At 39.3% G+C, this 24,379-nt stretch overlaps 1 protein-coding gene across 1 annotated transcript in view; it reads right to left on the bottom strand.

The window, feature by feature from the left end:
* Positions 1–1,626: 1,626 nt before the first annotated feature.
* The window catches only part of snx7 (sorting nexin 7), a 40,900-nt gene continuing 18,147 nt past the window's right edge, over positions 1,627–24,379 (bottom strand). Inside the window, exons 8-9 of the mRNA XM_046371189.1 lie at positions 18,806–18,958; positions 1,627–4,075 (exon numbers count right to left, since the gene is read on the bottom strand). Of these exons, the coding sequence (XP_046227145.1) occupies positions 3,980–4,075; positions 18,806–18,958 (249 nt within the window). The 3' untranslated portion in view covers positions 1,627–3,979. The remainder of the gene's footprint in view (positions 4,076–18,805; positions 18,959–24,379) is intronic.

The following is a 24,379-nucleotide window of genomic DNA, read 5'->3' as shown; positions in this document are numbered from 1 at the left end:
TCAAGCAGCGATCACTGTCTTCATACATAGTCTAATAAATGAACAAGAGCTATTTTCCTTATTTAACAGAATACACCAGACTAAGACACGCTTCATTCAAACTCCACAGATACAAAATAAAAGTTACCAAACTCATTTTGTTTTTCAACTGTTCCAACAATTACCTCTGCTTTGGTCAAAATAAACGTTTAATTCCCCTAGTTACATTTGTAACTAGTGTATTTGTCCAATTGTCCAGCCCTGCTAACCTCCCTGACAGCTGGCACCTATGAAAATTTCTGGCTGAAAACAATCTGACAGCAATGAAATGAAATGAAAGAATGTCTATAAGGTTAACAGACTTTGAACAACACTCTGGTCTTACCAAAAGGGTGATGGGCTACCTCCTTGGGTGATCACCATATAGTACAGTCACTGATCTATGCTCATATCATGATCCACCTGCTGACCTACTTGCACTACTTCCACCCTGTACTACTTCACTTTTGTACTACCTCCAGAACCATATGTATTTTACTTATTTTATTTTGTTTTATTTTATTCTATTTTATCTTATTCTATTATTATGTTACTCGTTCTTACATTTTATGTATGCACCAATCACCAAGACAAATTCCTAGTAATGTGAAACCTCTTCACTTACATGGCAATAATGACAATTCTGATTCTGATTCTGATATGCAAGGATGCAGATATTTTTGACATGTCAAAGCAGGAAAACCCACAGGTGTATTCATGATTGTTGCATTTCAATCAGAGGAGGTCAGTGAGACTCTTAATGCAAATGAGCTGCTGTAACTGGGAGTCCACCTGTATTTTCCCTGCTTTGACAAGTAAAAATGTCTGCTGTGCTGGATAGTCCATTCCAGGTCAGATCAGCTTCTGAGCACCATTGGAGACATCAGGTAACTGTTCCCTCACCCTTCACTCTCATAAGGGTCACATTTACTATATAAATTTATGATTTGAAATTTATAACCTATGTTGAATCAATGTGAATATATTAAATAATTAAATTAATGCAAACTTATACATAAACCTTAAATGTCTATTCAAGGGGGAATTTTGAGATAAACACAATGTATTTATTCAAGTGTTTATTATTCAGCTATATTTAAATGAAATGCATTTCAAAATAGTTATTCTATCTGGTATTAAATCACATTTATTTTATACACATTGACTCAACATTGGATTAAAAGTGGCTCTTTACACTGAAGTTATGTAGTGAAAATTGATGGGCTGTTTTCAGGAGGCATGACACAGTATTATAAATTGAAGCACAACCCCAGCTTAAATCTTTTTCAAAGATAAGCAAGACTTTTCTGTTCAGTCCAGAAGTGATAGTCATGTGCTCCAAAACTTTATTGTTTCAAAAGAAATGTTATCATGAAAGAGGATGTATTCAAGATTAGCTCTGCTACCTAGTGGAACGTAGTAACTATCCCCCCTTTGACCCTTGGGAAGACAAAATACGCTTGTTGTGGATAAACAGTCTCCGAAAAGGTGATATATACGAGTTAATATGAATCTGAATACCTGGGAGAGCAGTTCAGTAACTTTGTTTTTCACAGAAGTTCTGCTGTCTTTTACACCTTTACAGTCTACACACAGAAGCCAAAAGAGTTCGTATTGTTAGATCTGTCTTTATTATGTCAACATAGCAAATTTAGGTTTTAGTCGGACTTTTTACATTCAATAATGATAAAAGCAAAAAAGAGAGAAAGATGATTAGGTGAGTATAAAAAGATAAGTATTCTAATACATAGACAATGCAAAGGCTGTAGCTAGTCTTCATCAGACATGTAAACATGAATTCTCTTTAGGCACACACAACAAAACATTCTCGAGAGAATTTCATATCGCATTGAAGGCTTCTCTGCTCAAATCTGAACAGGTGATCAATAGTACTGTGCGTTATTCATACCGTTCTGATGTTACATGTAAGCCTGAAAGGAAAATTAACTTGAGATGGATGTAGATATCTAAACGTGATGTTTGATGCATTTCCTAAGCTCTGTTTTCATGAAGTGTTATACATTTAATTTTGGTCTGAACTCTTTGCATAAATCTGCCTTGGCTTATTCCTTTTCAGTAAATTACATAACAGAAACAAGAGCCTCCCTTCAGTCAGAGGTGGACATATTAAATCAAAGTTTGATCATTTACTTGTGAGGATAAAACCACACAATAGTTTCCCCTTAGAAGAGGTTAATAGAAATGGTTTTGCCTTTTTAGAAAAAGAGTGGAAGCACTTAATGGGGGGAAAGGAACAATTTTTTCCAATAAGTTCTAACATAGTGAATATTTAATTCACAATGACTAGCTGTTCCTGGTCCAAGATTAAAAAAAAAAGCAGCTGTGTCCACTGTTAACATCTTCCTGGATATTCTCACAAGATTCACATTGCTGAGTAGTTTCTTCTTCTTGAGGTTTAATGACAGTTGGCAAACAACTGGTTTTAATTTATCTCTTCTTCTTCTACTGTTTACTACAGCCATGCAAAACATAACCTATACTGCCATCTTCTGACCAAACTATGCTTCAGCTTTTTTTCCACCAGAAAACCAGTTAATGGAAACATGCCTAATTCATATTTTATCCTTTTATCCTGCTTTTCAAAGGTTCACTCTAAATTCCTTTGATGACTACTGTGTCTGTTGATCAAAAACTCTTGCTGTAACTTGGCTGAAAACATAGCTGACATCATGTTGGACTTCAGAGTCCGCTATGTGTGATGTACTTTTGGGACGAGACCCCTTCTAGCACACAGACTTAAGGTTTGAATTTTGTAATCTGCCTTTGCCTGTATGACTGTTATGAAGGTTTAACCAGTAAAAATGAACGTGAAAGCAACAACCCACGTCTAATGGGTCAAACCACCAGGCTGATACCTTGTAGTGTCATCTCAGCAAAAAGATCTGCTTATAACTAAGGTCATGCCCCTTGCTAAAATCAAGTCTTAAAGCTGTACACTATTTTTCACTGTCCACAAAACAGTAATAAAACAGGTTTTGGAAAAATTGCTAACTCAGTCTACTTACCTAGCTTTTTCCTAAACTAGACCTTAATATGGAAAAAGCAAGTAAGCAGACTTTGACTGAAGATTGTTTCAGAGTCAAGATTTGGGGAAAAGACAGTGATCCTAGCTAAAAGTGGTCAGCGGTTGGGCACACTTTGATGATATTGGTATTACTGATGCAGTACACTGGTATCAGTAGCTGTGTCCCAGTTCAGAGGTGTGATCTTTAAGCCTATGAAAACACAAGCTAAAATCCAGCTGGAACAAATGAAAACTAGCATAATTTGCTTTAACTGATTTGAACCCAACTCGCTCATACTGCTCCTAAACTACAGTGTACAACTGATGTGTTGTTCATGCATACTAGCTTCTTCTGCTGTCTTCCTAAGTTGCCACTACAAAGTAGAATATAGTTTACTGTGCTTATTCTGTGAGTGGAGCGAATGGTGAAGTGGGAAGAAAGTGCGTGAATGCGTCATTAGTTTTGAGATCCATGTGGTCAGGGGCGGGAACTTCAGATTACGCCACAACTTAGTATTAATAACCTTCCAAAGAGGCATTTCAGACAGCTTTACTTCCATACACAATGAAGGCAAATATTTCAGCGTCACTTTGTCATCTACACACAGTACAGTTACCGTATCTATGGAAAAATACAGCACCACAAGACAGTAGAGTGGAGCTGAGCCACGAGTCTTCTTCTGGCAGTGCTCACGATGGCGTGTAAACACTGGGATGTGAATATTTTGATCAAGCAGAGGTTTTTCCACCTCTGCTTAATTAGTTTTAGTAATCCACTGTAATCACTGGAATGGTGAGAATGAGATAAATCTCTTTGGCCAGACAGAAAGAAAATAGACAGAGAGGCAGAGTGTGCTTGTTTCGATGCATGTTTGCATAAGTGGTCATTCAGAGTTTATCTTTTAGATGTTGTGGACAGACAGTAGAAGGAGTGCTTTATGTCATTTTGAAAGCAGAAGTGTCTTCGCCATCTCTCTGATCACTGGGTTCGACTCGCTGAGACAGAAGGAATGACTCCCACACAGCCAGGCACTGAAATGGAAGACACATCCTCATCATCATCATCATCACAGTATAGGTTTGGGTAGCATCCTTTGAACTTTAAGCACTTGATATGCTTTAGATACAGCATTATCATTGTCACCTACTTAACAGTTAGCAAGGCCATTCAACCTCCACTGTTACATAAAAAAAAACAAACCTGGCAAGGTAACCAGAAAGAGAGAGAATGAGCAAGAGAGAGAGAAAGAGAGGGAGAGAGAGATCTTGCTTTATATAGGCCACAATACTGAATCTATTTAGGACTTCTACATGAAAGGTATGTAGAATATATGAAAATATGTAGATTGCATATTCATTATTGAAAACATGATTTGTTCTCTAGGAACTATAACAATTAAAATTATACCAATATAATATGTGTTTTTTGGTTCATCTTAGACAGACACAGTTGTCTTACACTTACACTCATTTAAGGTAGTTTTTTTTATCATATTGCAATCATTTATCATATGTATGTTCAAGTGTTTAGTTTCAGTTAGTTATTTGCTACTATAAAAAGGGGGACAAGGTCATGGTCATGATTGATAAGTGACCAACTGGGTCAGACTGATGTATGTGCAGCAACTCAGTGCCATGGTTCTATCACCCCATCAGTGCTGTTCAGTGACAGAACGACTGCAAGATGGCAGTGCTCTTATCTGGGACACTTTGGATTCACTTTTGTATAGTGGGAGGAATTGGATACATGCTGTCCATCTTTATACATATCAACAGTTTCATCCAAGAATGTCAAGTCCTAAAGGAACAGTTCACCCAACAATGACTGAAGAAGAAAAGAAAAAGGAAAAAAAAAAAAATCTAGAAATGTGATTTGTAGTTGCAGCAAAGATTTCGACTTAATTAAAGGGTACAACTTGAACATCCAAAATCGGTACTCGGTCTTGTGCTTCTGGTGTCTTGGTTTGTGCTGAACAAGAGGTTTGGAACCTTTTAACATTTTAAACCAAGTCTGTTCTGACTGAATTTTCAGTTTAAGGTGAACTGGATGCAGATATCTATATTTTAGAAACAAAAATAAAACAAAACAAATTCTGTCAGAGCTTTCCCAAATGTTTATTCCTGCACTTCTCTTCCCCTTTCCTTCTATTCTATCTTTCTTTGACTCCCTTGTCATCTCATCAGCAAAGGCACATTACTGCACCAACGGAGGCACTGAGAGAGTCCCAATGTGGGCGTGGATGTGTGGATCGTAGAGAACTTGACAAAGCGAATCATACTTTTATGGCATAAAAGCAGTTATCTAGATAGCAGGAGAGGCAGGAAGCCATGCAACCAGAAAGTGAAAATGACAAGCACACACCAACAGGCACAGACACACTCAAAAGCCAATCTGTGAACCTGGGTTCCACTCTGTCAGCACACATCAGTAAAGTGCAGTCGGTTTTTCCAAGGTAAAAGCAGTTTGTTTAGAGGCTGCAATAAGTCAGAGCCTCAGCCCGTCACCTCTCCGTTTAACAGCCAATTTCTCTCAGTAGCAGCCACAGCACCTTGGAATTAACTGTGGCACTGCAGGCTGGAATTTTTGTCATAGAAATGACTTTTAGGAGTCAGAAGTTGTAAAATTAGTAAAGTTGAACCACACTGGAAGGAGCCAAAAAGACCTGTAAGTATTAACTGTACTTAGTTATTTGATTTCCCTGATGTTTAAATGATGAAGAAAAAGATTATGTACATTCTAAGAGCTATTTGAAACTGTTAATCACAATCTTCAGTAACACTATACTATTACGTACTATTTATACTATACTACTTACATCTAGCAGCACCCGTACCCTGAGTGAAAATTCGTCCTTGTGATATCGATGACCCAAAACAAAGGTGACACCTACTGGACCAATGTGGTGTCAGCTCTAAAAATGGCTCCTCCTTGCCCAATAAATGCATAAACAAACAAATTTATCAAAATGTCACAAGCAAAACAGCCATCACATCAAATAGCCTCAGTTTGAAAAGGTCAGCCTGTCCAGGGTGTGGGTGTGCGCTCTTCCCGAATGTTAACAGGTTAGCTACTGAACGAGACTGTTGATGCTGCCGCGATTTGTTCTTCAGCTAGTCGGAGAGCACAGCACATCGTTGTAATTGCTAATGGTATCGAAGCGCCTCATGAAATGAATGAAATTGGATTGAATTTGCTTCTAACAGGTCTGTAACAGCATCAGTCATTATAGCATTTAATATAGTCATCAAATACGACAAAAATGTGTCTAATATAAATTACCAGCCCAAGCTTTAACACAGTCTGACATTTACATATTTACTGAGCACGCCACATTGACTACCCTTAGTTTTAGTTTTCAGTACACTCATGAAATGGGATTAGAGTTAATGCCAGATGTTGTCTTCGCAGCATAACTTTTAAAGAACTGGTCCTTCTGGCTCCAGAGGCAAGTACAACACCAAGAGTGTGTCTAAAAAAGCAGATTCAGATGTTCCAGTGCAGCGGTAATTCAGTCCAAAGAGCCTCGATTTAACAGGCCGTCGACTCAGCACAGCCTTTTTGTTTTTTTTAAAAGGAAGACTGCAGGGAAAACCAAAAAACAAGACAAGTGTAGCACATTAATCTGACAACAGCAGAAAGTGCTGGTAGAAATAGGATTGATTTACTTCCAGTTTTCACACAGAGGAAGAATTTGTGGTGTTTTACCGAAGCTTTGGCGACGCTTTTGACTGGGTGCAGTCTGCATTTCTTTCAGCCGTCTGGATAACTAAGTGCTCTTTAAAGAGAAAGTAAAACAAATCCATAAATTTCATTAAATATAACACTCACTGGGTGGCATGGCGATGTGGTGGTGAGCACTGTAGCCTCACAGCAAGAGGGTTCTGGGTTCAAGTCTGGGTCTGGGCCCATCTGTGCAGTTTGTATGGGTTTTCTCCAGGTACTCAGACTTCCTCCCACAGTCCCAAAAACAAGCACATTAGGTTAACTGGCTCTATGTTACCCCGTAGGTATGAGTGTGTGATTGTCTGTCTTTGCATGTTGGCCCTGTGATTGACTAGCAACCAGTCCAGGGTGTACCCCGCCTCTCGTTCACTGTCAGCTGGGATAGGCTTACCAATATAGTTACCAGATATCAGCAACTGCTTTGATGAGGACAAAATAATCTTAGCTCAAAGAAATGTTGGACAACCTATGTAAAGATCCAAATTGTAATAAACTGGAAAGCAGTCAATGTGCTTAGCAGAAAAACGTATGAGTAGTAAATACTATCCATTAGGGTTGCACTAATAATTCAGTTTAAACTATTATAGTAAGTGCCAGTTTTTCACAAATTTTCATAATTCATCAAAGCCAGAGTCAGGGCCAAAACTCTAATTACAGGGATCATTAGGAAAGCACGAGGCCAGATCAGCAGACAGCCATCCTCTGGGCTCCACTGGTGCAGAGCAGGTAAACACAGACAATCACAAAAAACACATGCAGATGGCTAGGGGACATACCGCAACCTATCTAAGACACACACCCAACTACACACAACATAATGAAGCACAAGTCAGCCTGACTCAAGAATAGATGCGTCGTCTCTTGCGTAAATCCTACACTTTAACAGAAGTTTTATCATATATGTAAAGGTGAACCTTCTGTCCATCGCAGCCTCCCATAGCGGAGACGACTATGAATTGTGTGCTGTTCAAACTGCACAGTCCAATGTGTCATCCAACCACATCTAAAGTCAGAATGTGTCTACATCTCCTGCATGATCATTGGGAAAATCCCGCTATTATGGCCTCCTTCTGTTTGCATCCCAAAGCCTTCCCTATCTTTTTTTATATAAAAAAAACTGCGTCTTTGTGTTTCTTAGGACTATTGCCACTAGAGGTACGAAGTGGTGATACAGGACAGAATGGGCTGGGCCATGCTTCCACAATAAGGTCGGGGATAGAGCAGAAATTTGACTACTGCTGCATTCATGCTCAGCTTCGTTGCAACCAGGTTACTATGTTGCATGTACACACATTCTCTGTCAACCTGCCTTCTGCTTTCTCTGTGTAACATGATTACTTCCATGCATGCGATACACTGATAGGCGATAGGTTTCTAAAAACTGATTCATCAGAACTCATATTCACATGCCAGAGATGAAATACACATTCAGATCACAACACTGACACAAAATACAGTCATAAAATGTACATTTTTAGACAGAAAAAATCTAAATCCTCAATATACTGGCATAGTTCTTTACAAAAGGCAATGCCAGTACAAAGATTTTGAAACTTCAAGATCCCTGTATTTATATCAGTCCCAGTCTCTGTTGCTATGAGGTAACCATGGCAATGCTGACAAGGCTCTACCTTTTAACTACTTGATTTAGAGACCACAAGCTTCATCATGTTTGGGAAGCTTACAGTTTATAATTATAAATATGCCAGTTCCAAAAATCCATCACTCACATATTAAATGTAAAAAATGTAAAAAAAAAAAACCAAACAAACAAAAAAAAAACCAATCACTGACAGGATTTACAGCAAATTATGCTGGTTCATAACCACATACTTTACTAACCGGGCTTAAGTTTGAATTGGATACGTGAAAACAAGCGTGGTGTCAAATGTGTTCCGATCCCACTGGTTCCCTAATTCCTACTGTTGAGCCACATGACCAAAAACATGATAAACAATGACAATAAGTGCAATAAACATAGATTCTAAAGTGGGTTGAGCATTTGCCTGGCAGATAGCAAGTTATGGTAGTGTGCAGTCATTTGGTGTGAATATTTTTAATGTTAATGATGGATTGTCACTTCTCCTGACTTGCTACTATAAGACAGACAGTCAAGGAGGAACAACTGTGATAAAAAACTGCATGTGAATGTGCTAATGGAATTGCAAATATCAGCACACACTCTTTCTGCTACGCCCACCATCTAATCGCTACATAGACCAAACACAGTGTAGCACATGTAGCCAATTATACATTACAGCAGCAGATTGCCATTACTCGTAAAATTACAGATCTTCTCTTCAGTATGTAGAGTACCACTGAATTAGTCTCTTTAATATGAAGAAGAAGAAGAATCACTTTATTGACAGTATATATATTTTTACATACACAAACTGAATTTATCTTCTGAATTTGTCCCATCCTTAGTTGAACACACATGCAGCACCCAGCAAATAACATGCAGTGAAACACACAGGAGCAGTGGTTAAGTGCCTTGCTCAAGGGCACATCAGCCAGCTAATCGAGGGGGGAAGAATTTTTCACATTAATCACTCCACCGCACCCAAATTTTTCCTGCCCGTCCAGTGATGGAATCGAACCAGCGACCCTCCGGTCACAAGCCGCTTCTCCAACCTCCAGGCCACGGCTGCCCAAATATGTCTAACAGTATTGAAAAGGAATTTTGGTATGTTTAAACCCAGGCTCAATTATTTACATATCGGGATGCGGTAAATGATTCATTCATATTTACTAAAAATGTTGGGATCAGTCCAGTAGATCATCTCAGCTGGCAGCTGTGATATGGCTGCAATGGCTACAGAGAAGTCCGTTTCAGGGCAACTCTCACTATCAGAGTTATGTCTGCTTAAAATGGCGCTCATAAGCCGAAATTGTTCCTCTGAGTGCCTGACAACATTACAGAAATCTCCCTACATTGACAGACTTCTTCCTTAAAGAGTAAAAGTCTTTTTTGCTTACCCAGAAACACAAGTCTCACTCAGAGATATTCCTTCGCACTGAAATATCAACAGTTGACTTATTTCAGTTGTTTCCTCATCCAAATTGTTGAAATCAGGTAAATATTCAGCCATTGACTTTGGAAATAAATTCTTTTGATAAACTCCTCTCTCCCCTCTCCAGCGTCGGCTTACATTCCTCGACTTCTTGCAACACATTTGCAAATGGAAACCTTTTAGTCGATATAACTTTGATGGATTGGGAATTACCCAAAGAGGATTACATTGCAGCCATTGCTGTCATGTCATGGCTGCCAGCTGAGATGATCCACTAAACAAATTGCATAACTTTTGGTCGGTATGAATCATTTATACCCCAAAATATAGTATGTAATTTAGAGGTCCCATGTTAAAAAAAAATACCAGATTTTCTGTTTAAAGCCTATCCAGTATCATCGATCTTCTTGCAAATGATGTAATGAATTAAATGTCTTCATAACAACAAACACTGGCAGCTCGAAACAAAACACATCTAACTATTATTCCCTTTGCAAGCCCACACACTGGCAGTGAGGACTGGAATAGCAAAAACAAACAAACAAACAACACGACCAAACAAATTAAGCACTGTTGGTCCAGAAACTCTCTTTCATAAACATTCACTTTCAAACTTTCTATTCCCTTCGAAACTCCTAACCCAATCCTGCTGTCCTCATCAGCAAATAAAACTGTAGTCATATCATCACATGATCACACGATGTGTTCACGAAGTGAGGAAATTCCATTGTGTGATAACAAGTAGTTTAATCGGGAGGGAGATTCCTGTCTCTGATGTGACTGTTTTGCTTGATTGTCCTCAGACTAACCAATACTCCTGATCCCTTATCTGTACACTCTTTGGTTTGGAGTTCACAGACCAGTTAACCTGTTTTGGTTTTCTGTCTTATTTTTATTTATTTTTTTAGGTGTTTTCATCCCTAATTGGTTGGAGCTCACACTGAGATACTGGTCTGTAGAACGTGGCCTTTAGGCTCCCTTCGGTCCTCACATGAACACAGGCGTCGTGGAGGCTTATCATCCTCTCCCTGTTCACTTGTGAGCTTGAGGTGTGGGTTGACGTTACTGATGGTTTGGGTGAAGTTGTTTGTATAAAGTGACCTCTGTGTGCTGGTACCAGATGACATGCGGAATAAGCCGCTCCATCTGATAAAAAATATTCCATGTACAGCTACAACGTTGGCTGACGGGTCCCACGGTTGTCACCATTTCATTCCTAATCTAATGTACTGCAGAGCCAAAGCAACAGTAACCAAAAAGAAAACGGTCATGTAAGGTCAGGATAAATTTGTGCCTGCCATCCACTTCACACCCGTGGTCCCCTGTCTGCTCCTCTGTCACTCCGAGTTAATGGTGCATGTATGTCATATGGGAATAAATGTCAGAAAGACTTGACAGTTAAAGTGATGACTCGGTGGTGGTGAAGCGCTGAAAAATGTCTGAATCCCTCAAGATGTCATTATTAAGGTTTTTGTTTTGTTATCAGATGTGCCGCAAATAACCATTTTTATTATCTTACAAAAATTTGTCTCAAGAAATGACAGGAAATAGGGAATAATGCCCGATACAATGTCCAAAATCCACGTGCAACAGGGACAAATAAATGTCTGTTTCAGCACTAGCCGACAGCTGTTATCAATGGGTTTGGGTTAGTTTGGGTTAACTGCTGACTCATTTCTAGGTTTAAACCATCATACTTGCAATCTAAGTCCTTCCTGTTGCTTCTAGTGTCTTTTGAGTCTCTTTCTTCCCCTGCACTCTCATCCAACATTCACCCACCAGCTTGCTTTGTGCTCTTTATGTCTCTTTTCTCCTCAAATTGCTCTTTTCTTCCTTCTCTCCATCCACCCTCATTCACCCTCCCCCTCCATTGCCCTGTCTTCCCACACGCCCCACCTAGGTGGTATAAAACCCTCCAAGGTGCAGGTGTCTTATTAGATTCTTATAGGCCATCTCTCTGTGCTCCACTCCAATAAATCATTCACAGGCCCTGTGGCCACACTAGCCCTCATCTCCACCTGAATAACAATATCAGCACATAGCAAACCGTGATGTCATCTTCCAGGCTCACTCTCCGTGGGGTTATTTATTCACAGGAGCTATGGAATGCCAGGAGAATAAACAAGAACAGTTCTACTAAATGAGTCACTGAGTCGAAATCAATTGGATGTGGATGCGGTTATCAAGTGCTTTAATAAAACATTCCAAAGACTCATTTGGACAGAAAGAACATTCTGAATTGAGGTGTGGGTGTGAAAATATTAACCTGGTAAATAGACATCATATTCGTCAGCTCACTACTTGTTACTTCTGTTATAGGAAAGCAGCATATTACTGTATACCTCTGACCAGAAGTTTTCCCTGGTCCCTGACAGTTCCCATAATGCATTTTGGGATGTAAACAGTATAATGGTGCCACAGAATCAATGTGCCCACTCTATATTTATTTAGATTTCGGTAAACAGTCTGGTACTGCCGCTGGGTCCAGAAGCCTCTCCATGGCCCTGCCTGGATCCTGCTGCTCCTGCTCTGCACTGTTCTCTCTCCCTCTCCTGTCTCTCTCCACCTCTCCCTCTCTCCTGTCTCTCTCCACCTCCCTGTCTCTCCTCTCCCCCCTCTCCCTCCCAGGCGGTCACAGCAGAAGGCTGTCTACACTGAGTCTGGTTCTGCTCGAGGTTTCTGCCTGTTAAAAGGAAGTTTTTCCTCACCACTGTGCCATATGCTTACTCAGTGTGGGGTTTTACTCTGGGACCTGTTTCTCTCTGATTCTCTTCTCTTTTTTTGAATGTGTTGTTTACACACCTGTAAAGTGTCTTGAGATAACTCTGTTATGAATTGGCACTTTAAATAAAATTGAACTGAATTGAAATTGAAAGGTCATAATGAAAAATGCAAATGAGCTATTAGCAGTTCCTGTTTGCAGTGCACTTTTATACTGAAGAAGACATGGAAAATTTTTTAATGCATTTTAAAGTATCTTAATTGCTGTGTGTTACAGCTCCTACAGTTGTCAGCATTGGTATGTGGGCCGGATCAGTTGGCTAAACTACAAAAACTAACTAAGTACAACGGAACCTCACCTCAAAAGTACCTTTGCTTTACCTCTCTCATGCCCAACTCAACTGGGGAGGTGGATGCCTCACAGTTTATAACATTCTTCATTAGACCAAATGGTACCCTGTGCAGTTAATTACAACTATTACCTCTATGGAGCAATGTTTTTATTGGTGGTCCCTGTTTTCTTTGCACTAATGCAGTGCCCATTCAAAACATGCCTGTTCTTGGCCACTGGTATAACTGTGAACAGCCAATTAATCTAATGACTAATTTATCGAGTATTATAAAGGTTGTGGTTTTATTCCTTTATTTCCTTTATTAATGTAACAATTAATTTACCCTGCATAGCCTTCATATGTAAAATAAAAAATTAATATTTCAACATTTTATTCAATCATCTAATCATCATCCAGTCATCAAGTCCCTGCTGTGTTTTGATAATAATAACAACAATAATAATGATTGAACGCTACACTAGGTGAACACTGCATGTTGTACTGATGAATTGTTTGGCTGTATGCAGATTTATTAAAGATGGTTATGGATTCTTGCATGAAACACGCAGTGAGAAATAAATGTTTCATCAAAGACAAGAAGCAGAAATCAGACTGTTATTAGATACACTGTATACCAACAATGGGATATAAACTTACTCTATCTGTGATGACTGATTTTATGCACATTGATATGATCTAGTCTGGCTCTATAGGATTATTTGTATACATCAAGCTATCAACAATCTTTTGTTTTTCTTTTATTACACGACTCAAACTGGGTATAAAGTAAAAACTCAATAAAAAGAACTGCAGCAGCTTTTTCATATACTGTCATGAGACAACTTCCCTTGTGATTTGGTGCTATATAAATGAATTGAACTGAATATGCAATATTTCTGAATACATTTGGAAAAACCGGGTATTACGCAGATGGAATAAATTCCCAGAGGACCAACAAGTGTGCCAAAAACCAGCAGGTATTTGGGACTGTAATTAAAATTAGGAGAGGGGTTGGATAAACATTCCACACATGCGTTCTGGGATTGAAATCATTGAATATGCAATATTAACATCATCTTAACATCATCTTACCAACCAAACAAGACAAAATCCTATTCAAATAGGCCTTGAAATATAAATGAAATGACAAGATGTTCTCACTAAAGACAGGGGAAAATAGCATTTATTTTGAGTTATTTCCAAATTGGATTCCACACTGAAGAATTCACTGGAAATAACTCAACCATACTTTGAAAAAGGTGTGTAATCGTCTTCCTCCATAAAGATATTATGCTTATACCACAATATTTTGTCTGCTGAGCAGGCAGAGACATAGCAGTCATTGTACAGTCAAAAGTTAACAATGAAGGCCAAAGTCACAGAAGTTATCCCTCATGTCAAAGTGTTTTCAAATGTCTTTGCTAACAGACATGCTTTGTTAGCCTCCATGTCTCTCAGCGGGTTGATCAGTGTGTCTGATTGACAACTGAGCTGGCAGGGACATGGAGAGACTATGGAAACACACTAACACTAGCCCTCTTCACACAAGGTCCCACAATACCGCCACATTCAATTACTCCAACTTTGCTTTTTTTTTTACACTGAAGCAAACAACAGCACCAGTGTGTGGTTTTAGACAGCACGCCGGGACTCCAGAGGAAAAAGACAAGTGAGACACAATACAACAGCAAACATAACAGTGTGTCCCGTCCTACCGTCTCATCCTTTTTACACGGATGTTGATTTGGCTCTGACACTACTTCCACTGTAAGCTTAAAGGGGGAACAACCTGTGTTCATATCTCTCGTCACCATGAACATGTCGTGTAAAAGGGGCTTGTAGCTTCAAGCAATCAAAAACAGTCAACATTTTGTTAGTTGTGGTGTTGACAAAGAACATGTGTTTGCCCATGCTGCATTTGTTCTTTTATGTCTCTTACAAGCCTGAAGATTATAGACATGTTCGTTTTGAGTATGTCATTTATATACTCAGCTCTGATGGGATAGCTCTGGCCACTTGAATGGAGTAAATAAAAAAAAAAAGGGTTGCGCTACATTTTTGATTGTCTTCAGTTTTAAGCTCTTGCACATCAAGGTACATTTGCATGCGTCCCAACTTCTCGAGGTTATGTGACTGGTTAAGATTTAGATTTAACAAGTAAACCTATCTGTCCATGGAGAAACTCTGGAAATCACTGACTGTTTAGACAGAGCAGCCTGAGGGAAAATAAGTTAAATATTTTCATCATAAAATATGATCCAGGTAGGTTTCCAACGGCAGGTGATCTAAATCCCCTTGGTACGACAGTGGCATAAAAATGAATAGTACCACAAACAATGTGACTTTAAGTCTACCAGGCGTTTTTTTAAAAAAAAAAAAAAAAAACATTAAGCAGCTGATAGCTACAGACATGACATCATGCTGGAGACTGAGGCCAAGGCTGCATGTCCATAGCCTCTATGATATGGACCTAACATGTAGATTAAAAGCAAAGATAAAATAAATAAATGTCGAAAAGCAACAATCATATGCCTTTGTATTTTGAATGTATATTTCACTTTACAAGAGAAAAACTTTGAGGAGTTGTGGGTTGCAGCCTCTGGAGGGTAAGCTTGAACTAATCCATAACAGTGGATGTGTCAGTGCAGATCAGGGCTTTTTCCAACATCATTATTAAGCTAGTCAGATAATGACATGTTGGGAAGTTAGACTGAGTTACTACTGTAGGTAATAAGCTAATTAGCCACGCACACTATTGCTACATTTCAGCAGATATGTATTTGTTGCTGTGCTTTCGGAAAGACAAAAACAATGTGTCACGACCCTGCTAAAAAAAAAAAAAAAAAAAAAAATCGACAAAATTTTAATTCTATTGCACAGCCCCACTTTCAAATGACTATTGGAGCCAAAAAAACAAAAAACAAAAAACGATCGGCCAATTATTATCAGTGTCCCAACTTTTTTGGTCAGTGTTGGAGATAAACGTCTCAACGGGAAGGTTTAAACAGCTCGAAGCCATGTTGTGGGAGACTGCTTTGAGATAGTTTTTCTGTTTATTTTTCATTAACTAATCGAAAAGAGGAAGCCATTCCTGCATCATTAACCCACACACACAGTTGTCCATCTAACCTCTCAAAGCTCAAATTAAGACCCTTTTTTTATGTGTGGTATAACTCCCATACTAATCCCATACAATGTGGGAACAAAAACAGTTTGTTTCGATCGGTTTGTTAGAAGCAAACTGTTTTACTTACTGTAATAGAACTGTTCCACATTCACAAGCCGAGGGCCCCTGCTTCTACATACATTTTAACACGCACGCTAGAACTCATTTGCCGTGTTGCAATTGCTTGCTGGGGGCCAATGTACTACTGTACTTTTTTCTGTTTGGTTTGTTTTCGTCAGGGTTGCTGCACTGACAGGCCAGGAGAGACCGCCTGCCTCCACAGAGAGAGCCACTGGAGAGAAAACCCAAATATGACACACACACATACAGCCTATTATTATCCTCACTGTTAAAAAGCCAAATACCACGCTCTTCTGATGTGTTAACGGTACTACAAACTGTGAAACAAGAAAGGCTGGCTGAACGAAAAAAGCTGCCTTTTAGCAACACCAACTATCCTTTATTTTGGCCTTTCAGAGAATTAAACAAAATGTCAAACATGGCCTTTTTATGTGATGACCTAAACATTCCAGTCACATGTTCATTTCTGATTTTTGCTGTTTCTCTGGTTTCAGGCCATCTGCCAGATGAAACCCGGCTGCGTTCGGACACTGCTCGCACAAGAGCGTTAGTTGAACCCAAAACTGCTGTATGTTGGCCGATAAATCTCAGCCAAAGGTGTCGCACAGGGTCGAGATTATTGACTTCTTCCACATCAAACTGGGTAAACCAATTCTTTATGGAAGCCCACTGTTGTATCATGAACCGTTTAGATTTAACTTCACGGCAATGAAGGGGATTAAAACCAAACCAGGAAAAACACTTCAGTTTTGCAATTTCAGTTTAAAAAAAAAAAAAAAAAATCACAAAAAAACCCCAAAAAACTTTAGTGCGCAGCATTTTGAGTAGCTCATCTAAACTGGTCTTTGTTGGACTGGATGATTGACAGAATGTAACATGATAGGACAGCTGCTTAGTGATTGCTTATTGTTAGTAGGTTGAATGTTCCGGTTTGAATTTTTCACCTTAAATTCAGGCAATAGCTGTCCTTGTAAAACGGACAATGGGGATGGAGCAGGGACAGGGACCACTTCGGGGACAGGAAGTGTATACCAGTTGACAGTATTGTCAGCTTGTAATGGGTTCTCTTCTTCTCTACAAACAGTCTTTATATGTCATTCCTCTTTCATAAATGTTTCATTTCCTGTCTGTATCTCTACTCTCACTGTTAAATAAAGACAACATACCAAACAAAATTAATTAAAAGCTAACATCTAAAGACTTGATACCTTTCTTTGTTTCCCCAGCTGCCAATCATCTACAGTAGCAACGAAAAGCAGAATCTCTAACTGCTGCGGTCACCACAAGAAAACTTCAACAAAGAGCCGTGAAGCAGACGTTCATATCTACTAAACGCTTTAAAAAACTTTGAACTATTGAGGACGCAGCAACAGCTTCCATGGGAAATAGAAGAGCTGATGGCCCCTCTGCAGGAGAAATAAATCTGAACCGCCGCTACCCTCTGCTGGCAGAACCCTGGTCTCAAGGACCAAAATACATTCAGAGCAAATCTCTGTCCTAACTTCATGCTTTGACTCCAGCATGGCTAACAAAACCTTTACAAGAGTAAATGATTGTTACCATAACGGCTTCATCATCTCGTCCTCTACCTGCTGTAATGCTCTCTTTTTCCAAAGAGCTCCATTGTTCTTTTATAATTCCCTGCTGTCTCTGCTGCGCTGCCTGCTCATTAATCTGGATATAGGATTATCTCTTCTACATTATAGCTTCTTTCCTTCTCTCAGTTTCCCTCTCCCACTCTCCCTCCATCATTACCTCCATCCTCTTCTCAGGTTAAATCCGCTCCCTCCCTCCCTTGAACATTTTTAACCCCTCTGACCGATCCAAAGCAATACATTTTAAGAGAAGTTTTACATGAATCGGGATTGACTTCAAAACAACTGACATTTTAAATTGCATGCAAATTGCATCAGGAACAACATTAAAACAACTGACAGCTGAAGTGTTGTTTTATTTATTTTTCTTCTGTTTGCAGTAATGTTTTGTTATAGAATCCCAAAGAAAATCATGTTTTAAATACTACAACACATGTCATGAGAAAAAATAAGCAGTCAACCCAAACGCAGATTTGACTGCCAGAGTTTCGTATGTCAAATACCAAAGGACCTCATGCCTGTGGTGAAACGGGGGGCATCAGAGGAGAAGCGTGGTGTAGCTATATGCAGGTATTTTGCAAGTTAAGTTTTGATATTTTTTAAATGATGGAAGAAATGTGTTCAGGTTTTGATTGTAAAGTTGCAAAAGGAGAAATGGTGAGCCTTCATGTCGCTATTACCAAAGAATATGAAAATAGCTGAAAAGAGCCAGACTTCCACACGCGTGTTTGCAGTAGTGATATTCCAGAGAACTGTTCTGAATATTTTAAATAAAAACAGCGTAAAAAACTTAAACTGAAGAGCAACACTGTTACATTTATTAATCCTGGGGATAGGGCAAATACAAGCCATCAAGTTCATTTTTCTTGTGTTTTATCTGTTGACCATGTCCAATAACGTCTACATTGTACTTGATAATGATAGGCAATGTTAGCCATTAATAAAACTTTTAGCACGTAATTTTAAGGCACGAAGGATTTTTTTAGTTTAAATGAGGAACTTCAAACAATATCTGGTTTTAAAAGTCAAATCAATAGACTACAGACTTCATACACAATGGTCTCCCGTCATAGAAGTATTTTAGTTTTTGCAGTGTTTTAGTGTTCCGTGGTGCAAATGCTGGGCTCACCTTCTCATAGTACTCGATGTTCTTCTCAGTGGTCAATGTAAAGGCTGATTTGAGGTCAGTCCTCATGCTGTTCTGCCAACGGGACCAGTCTCCCTTCAAGGCGTTGTTGGCCAGCTCCACTCGGTCCGCCAGACCATCCACCTCCTCCTGCAGCTGCCAGTCAAACACACAAACCAGTGAGTGAACACATCCAGAAAACAAACATTACTGTGTGACCAACACATAATGTGTTGAGTGAAACAGATTCAAACTGTGTTAGAAAGTCACAAGTCCAAGTTCAAGGGGAACTCAATGGAGTTAGAACAGTGTGGGTGAATTTTAGCATCGCTGGCACTGAAAACAAACTTAGTGTTAGGAATGTTACTTTCATTTCATCAAGTACTATACATTCAGCGGCAAATTTATTAACGTGGATTTATTTAACAATATCTCAGAAAAGACACTGCGGTTTAAGGATGGACTACAAAGCTCTATCGCTATCCATCTGGGGAAAAAAGGGAAGTAAGTTATGTAGCTTTCTGGTATGTCGCAACTGACATACTTTGATATCGCATACAACATTGTTTACACCAGAGGTTGACATAATAAATGTAATTATATTACTAGGATCCTATTAATAAATCCTCACATTATTTAATTATTGGTAATATATGACTGCGATGACTTAACTTTTATAAAGCATTACACCCACCCCCCATTACAGGTCATGATCTAGTTTGTTATTTCACACAACGATCCTCTGCACAGAGCAAGACATCTACACAAAGCAGCATTCATTAAAGGGCACCTTTAATTAGCCTGAGTTACTAAATGTTACTAACTTGGCTTTTACCCCAGATTTTTTGTGCTTTCTCATCATGCAGGTCCCTATAGATCGCGGTTGAACCTCCTGCTTGACGCTGACCGCTGCCATCATTATTAGTCATATTATTATCATCATCTGTCTTTCTATTTCTCTCTCTCAGCCTGAGGTTTCTGCCTTCTCAAAGGAAGTTTTTCTTTGCCACTGACGCCAAGTGCTTGATCATGGGGGAATGCTGGGCCTCTCTTTATATTAAAGACCATAATAAAGAGTATGGGCTAGACCTGCTCGATCTGGAAAGTGTAATGAGACAACTTTTGTTGTGATTTGGTGCTATATAAATTAATGGAATTGAGTTAAAATGAATTGAACCAGAAATCTTGAGAGGTTCAACCAGGTCGGTGAGCACCTGCGGAGTCTGATTATTTAAGAGTTTATCACATCACATATGCAGTCTCTGATGGATCTAAATGTACCAAAATTTACTTTAGTAAACCTACTAACCATTTTTAAAAAGATATAAGAGCTCTTTCAGTTAGTATGGTGTTTCTCTTCTTATATACATAAGGATATTACAATGCAGCTGAGGAAGAAGTTGGGAAGTTACAAACCAGAGTACATTATGCTTTATTTCGCAGTGTCATGTGTCATAAATAATATAATAAATGCACAGTAAATTTAACCTGCGACTAAGTGGAGAGCCAAAAGCACACATGATATTACTTTTCTTCACGGTGCAGATAATTAGATGTTTCATGCTGCTGGATGCAGCTGGACTCACTGAGCCTGAGCTGGGATTAGCTGTCTGACATTTAGACTGACAGTGGCATTTACTCAAGTTCAATAAACAAAGCATGCTTAGCACAGGCTTACACACAGCATACACACACACACACACACAAACTGTAGGGACCTCAGTGGCCTGCTTGTCACTGCATTGACATCGATCCAGCCACCTTGTCAAGGCTATGGCTGGACAGCATCTAGCATCTGTGTGTGTCTGTGTGTACCCTCACTTGTACTGTATTAAGCATGTACTAAATCACACTATGACTGTGAAAAATAACTCAGTATTTTACTGTATACAGAACAAAGAACAAAAAATTATTCACACTACATTAGATTGTATAAATGTGGTTGTTGTTGGATATCTCATTAAAGTCCTTCAGATTCTATTTGAATACATACTAGTATTCTAGTTCTGATTTGATTTGCAGAGTATCCCGGTGTGTTTCGCATGTTACCATCATATCCTGGCTTCTGAAACCTGTGTAAGGGTTTTTCCCAGTTTGAGAGAGCTAAAACTAAGTTCAACTGGCTAGCTGAAGTAACACCGTTTATATTTATTACTATTATTTTTCCTACAAAAAAAAAAAAAAAAAAAATGAAGGTGTTAAGAGAAATAATTCAGTTTTGTATTTAAAAGCCTAACTGAAGTCACATTTATTCTTCCTTTCTGTAGTCTAAAGTAATATCAGCACGTCCCTTTCATTGTTTTTCTTATCAAAAGAGAGGAAAAAATCTCTGGACAAAGCTGTTAGTCTCAGCCGGCCCGAGGGGCGTTCCAGTGTCTCTGTTTGACAGCATCTGGCCAGCTGCCAGAATGCCTCTGTCACACACACACACACACACACACACACACACACACTCCTCTGTAGCCTGCATGTCATGGGCAGACAGCATGTTGTTAGTGCTACAGAGTAAGGAACACATTAACATCTAACTGGATCCAAGTGACATTTGCAGATACGTGTACATGCCGTTTAATGGGCCGCAGCTGAGCAGCTAATTAGATATCCAGCCATCAGCAGCGCATTTTTCCCTTTGTGAAGGTTTGTCTGGTGGCTCGTTAAACAAGCTAAAGCCCCCAGACACACCAAACCGACATCAAAGGACGAGCGGCGACAAAGGACTGTTCCATTGCCTCGTGACGCCTTTATCTGAGCCAAAAAGTTGCACTTAAACACATCGCTACAGCTACAGCCGACTACCAGCCAGCATATACGTTCTGCTTCTGTATGAATACAATGACTTTTCTTTATAAATCTAAATGATTTTGTCTCCGCTAGTGACTTAATTTAATCCAAATCAAAACTCTTGGATTGAGTTTCAGTTTTGGAGGAAGATATAAGTGTTGGATTTCAAATTCTACAAAGTAAAACTGCAAAAATAGTATTGATAGTCTAACTAAAAAAAAAAACAAAAACAACTTTTTGTTAAGAAAACAAAATAATATCCAAAAGAAAGGAATATGCTTTGATGAAACATGCCTGGTTCCTCACTGCCAGTTAAAGTTAGGACAATACAGCCCCCTACTGGCTGAGTAGGGAGAAACACATTTGGTATGACTCATATAAAAAGTTCAGTATTTCCTGTCCAATAAAGGTCAAATAAATGTTTACAGAAGGAACAAAAAAATATATATATTCTGTGCTGTCTGAGGTTCAGCAAGATTCTCATCATACCGGTCAGGACTGTTTTGAATTACTCATACCTGGCATTTCTGGAGGAGTGTTCATATCTTTTGTTGTCCGCAGTCCAGATACGATAGCAAAAATAACTGACAGCGGCGTTATGAAGACACCCACAGAGCGATAATAACAAAAGTCACGTGTTCTGTGTTTCAGACAGCTCAGTCATGGAATGTGCCTCACAGTTATGGCTGAACAGATGCTCCAGCCATGCTTCTGCTCTTGGCCAAGGTGGCTCTTTGGACCATGCTTAAAAAAAAAGACAAGTCTATTCATCTGTTTGTTGGTCATGTCTGAAAACATGTGATCTGAAGGACATTCCAGAGCAAAAAAAAGAGAAGAAGCTCATACCTAAAGGCTTGCTAACAGCTTTTATGGTGTTATGTTATGTTATGGTGTTCATCACTCATTCACACAGACCTGGGGTTAACCTAACCAGATCCCACTTCCAGATATACTGACCACTGAGAGATGTGATGGGGGGGACAAAATCCACAGCCCTCGTTCAGTGCAAAAATGGATCCTGTTTGTCCGAACTTATTATGAGGATTGAGCAGTCTGAGCTAATCTTAGCTTTCAAGGTTAGAGTTCTCAATGAGCTGGAAGGATTTTGTACTGAGCAGGCTGTAACTCAGGAAGATATCACCTCGACTGAAGCCGATTAACTCAGACTTCCCAAACCGCAATTTCGGATAATGTCCGGAACAAGTGCATGTCAATTCACAAGAGGTGCATCAAGAGAGGGATTGCACTCAGAAAAAGTACTATTAATTGGCATTCCCTACCAGAGCTACGCTACAATGGAACTGACTTCCGGCAAATATCACAGAACTGGACTCATGTTTATTCAGAGCTCACCTAAAGAGTCGGTTAACCAGCACTCAGATCTGTCAGCTCTAACATTCATCTGCACCTTATGATTCGCATCTGAACTTCTCCTGCTGTCTGCGGTTATTCGTCGCTATCTCGCCTCCATGTGCCCGCATGCATGTCTTATTGTGCTTTAGCTTGTGTTGTGTCACATGAGATCTGTGCACGCCTTTCACGTCTCCGCTTCTGCTTTGCATGTAGCGTCTAACAGAACAGCACAATGTGGTCTTATTCACGTCTTGTATTACGAGACTGTGTGTTTGCATGTTTTAAATCTAATCTATCTTTGTATGCGTTAAGTACATGCTGATGCATCAGTAATAATGCATGCTTCAACATAGTCATAAATCATTATGAATTCATTATAATATACTACCATAGTATATTATAATACACTATGAATGCTACCACAAAGCACCATAGATGTAGTCTTCATACTTGTAATTTTAGAATCAAGGTACAGAAAAAGTATTGTTTTGTTACGGACACTGAAAGGGAGGTACACTAGAGTAGAATATTTCCAAAGGGTACTAAAGCCTTCTAATGGGACAAAAATAAATAAAATACACTGAAAGAAGGAATACTTCTATCAGAGCAGAACTAAAGAAGAAATAGGGACATTTAGAGCTGTGTGAATGTATCTTTAATACTCATGTACAGCACACATAGTATTACTGGCTGATGGAAGTGATGAGCAACCTATTTTTTCCTGCCAATGCACTGACAGTAACATGACCTGCAAAGCTAAGACATGAGGTAACTACAAAGAAACCCATAAGAGTCAAAAGGTTCAAAATATTTCTATTAACCCGTACCCCAAACCCTGCTGAGCAGAAAATACACTTCTTTCTCCAGTAACGCAGTAGGTGGCGCTCCTGAGAGTCTTACAGATCATCATTTTTTTTCCCCCCAGATAACAACTAAATAAATGAAATCAAAAGAGAGCCCCTTTAAGATGAAAGCTGAACGGAGGCCGGAGTGTTTTCGAGGCTCTCATTCGGCTCAGTGTGTGGCCACGTCGTTTCTTTGACAAAAAAAATCCCTGCTGGGAACAGTAACAAAGGCATCTGTTTGACATTTCCCTTCTCGTTAAAGCAGATCTGTTTAAGGCGCGAGCAGACTGATGCATTAGGAGCTGGACGACTGAATTAAAGCTGCTCTAGTCGCACACACACACACACACACACACACACAGAGCTAGTTAAAGTAGAAATACAATACAAGTCTTCAGGGGAAAATCAGTCCTACTTCTTAATTAAAATCTCACAGGTGGATTTTGATATAAGCTGGGTAAGGGGGATACTCACCTGCCAATCTACACATGTGTGCACGCACACACACGCACGCACGCACGCAAACACACACTCAACAGCACACGGACACGACGACCTCAAGTAAAATGTCTAAAAATAGCACTGTCCTTTGCTTTCC

This window comes from Scatophagus argus, chromosome 18, assembly GCF_020382885.2.
Source record: "Scatophagus argus isolate fScaArg1 chromosome 18, fScaArg1.pri, whole genome shotgun sequence".
In the NCBI taxonomy this organism is placed as follows: Eukaryota; Metazoa; Chordata; class Actinopteri; family Scatophagidae; genus Scatophagus; species Scatophagus argus.
Note: the sequence above shows the minus strand (reverse complement) of the source record. Positions and strands in the feature narration are given on the sequence as shown.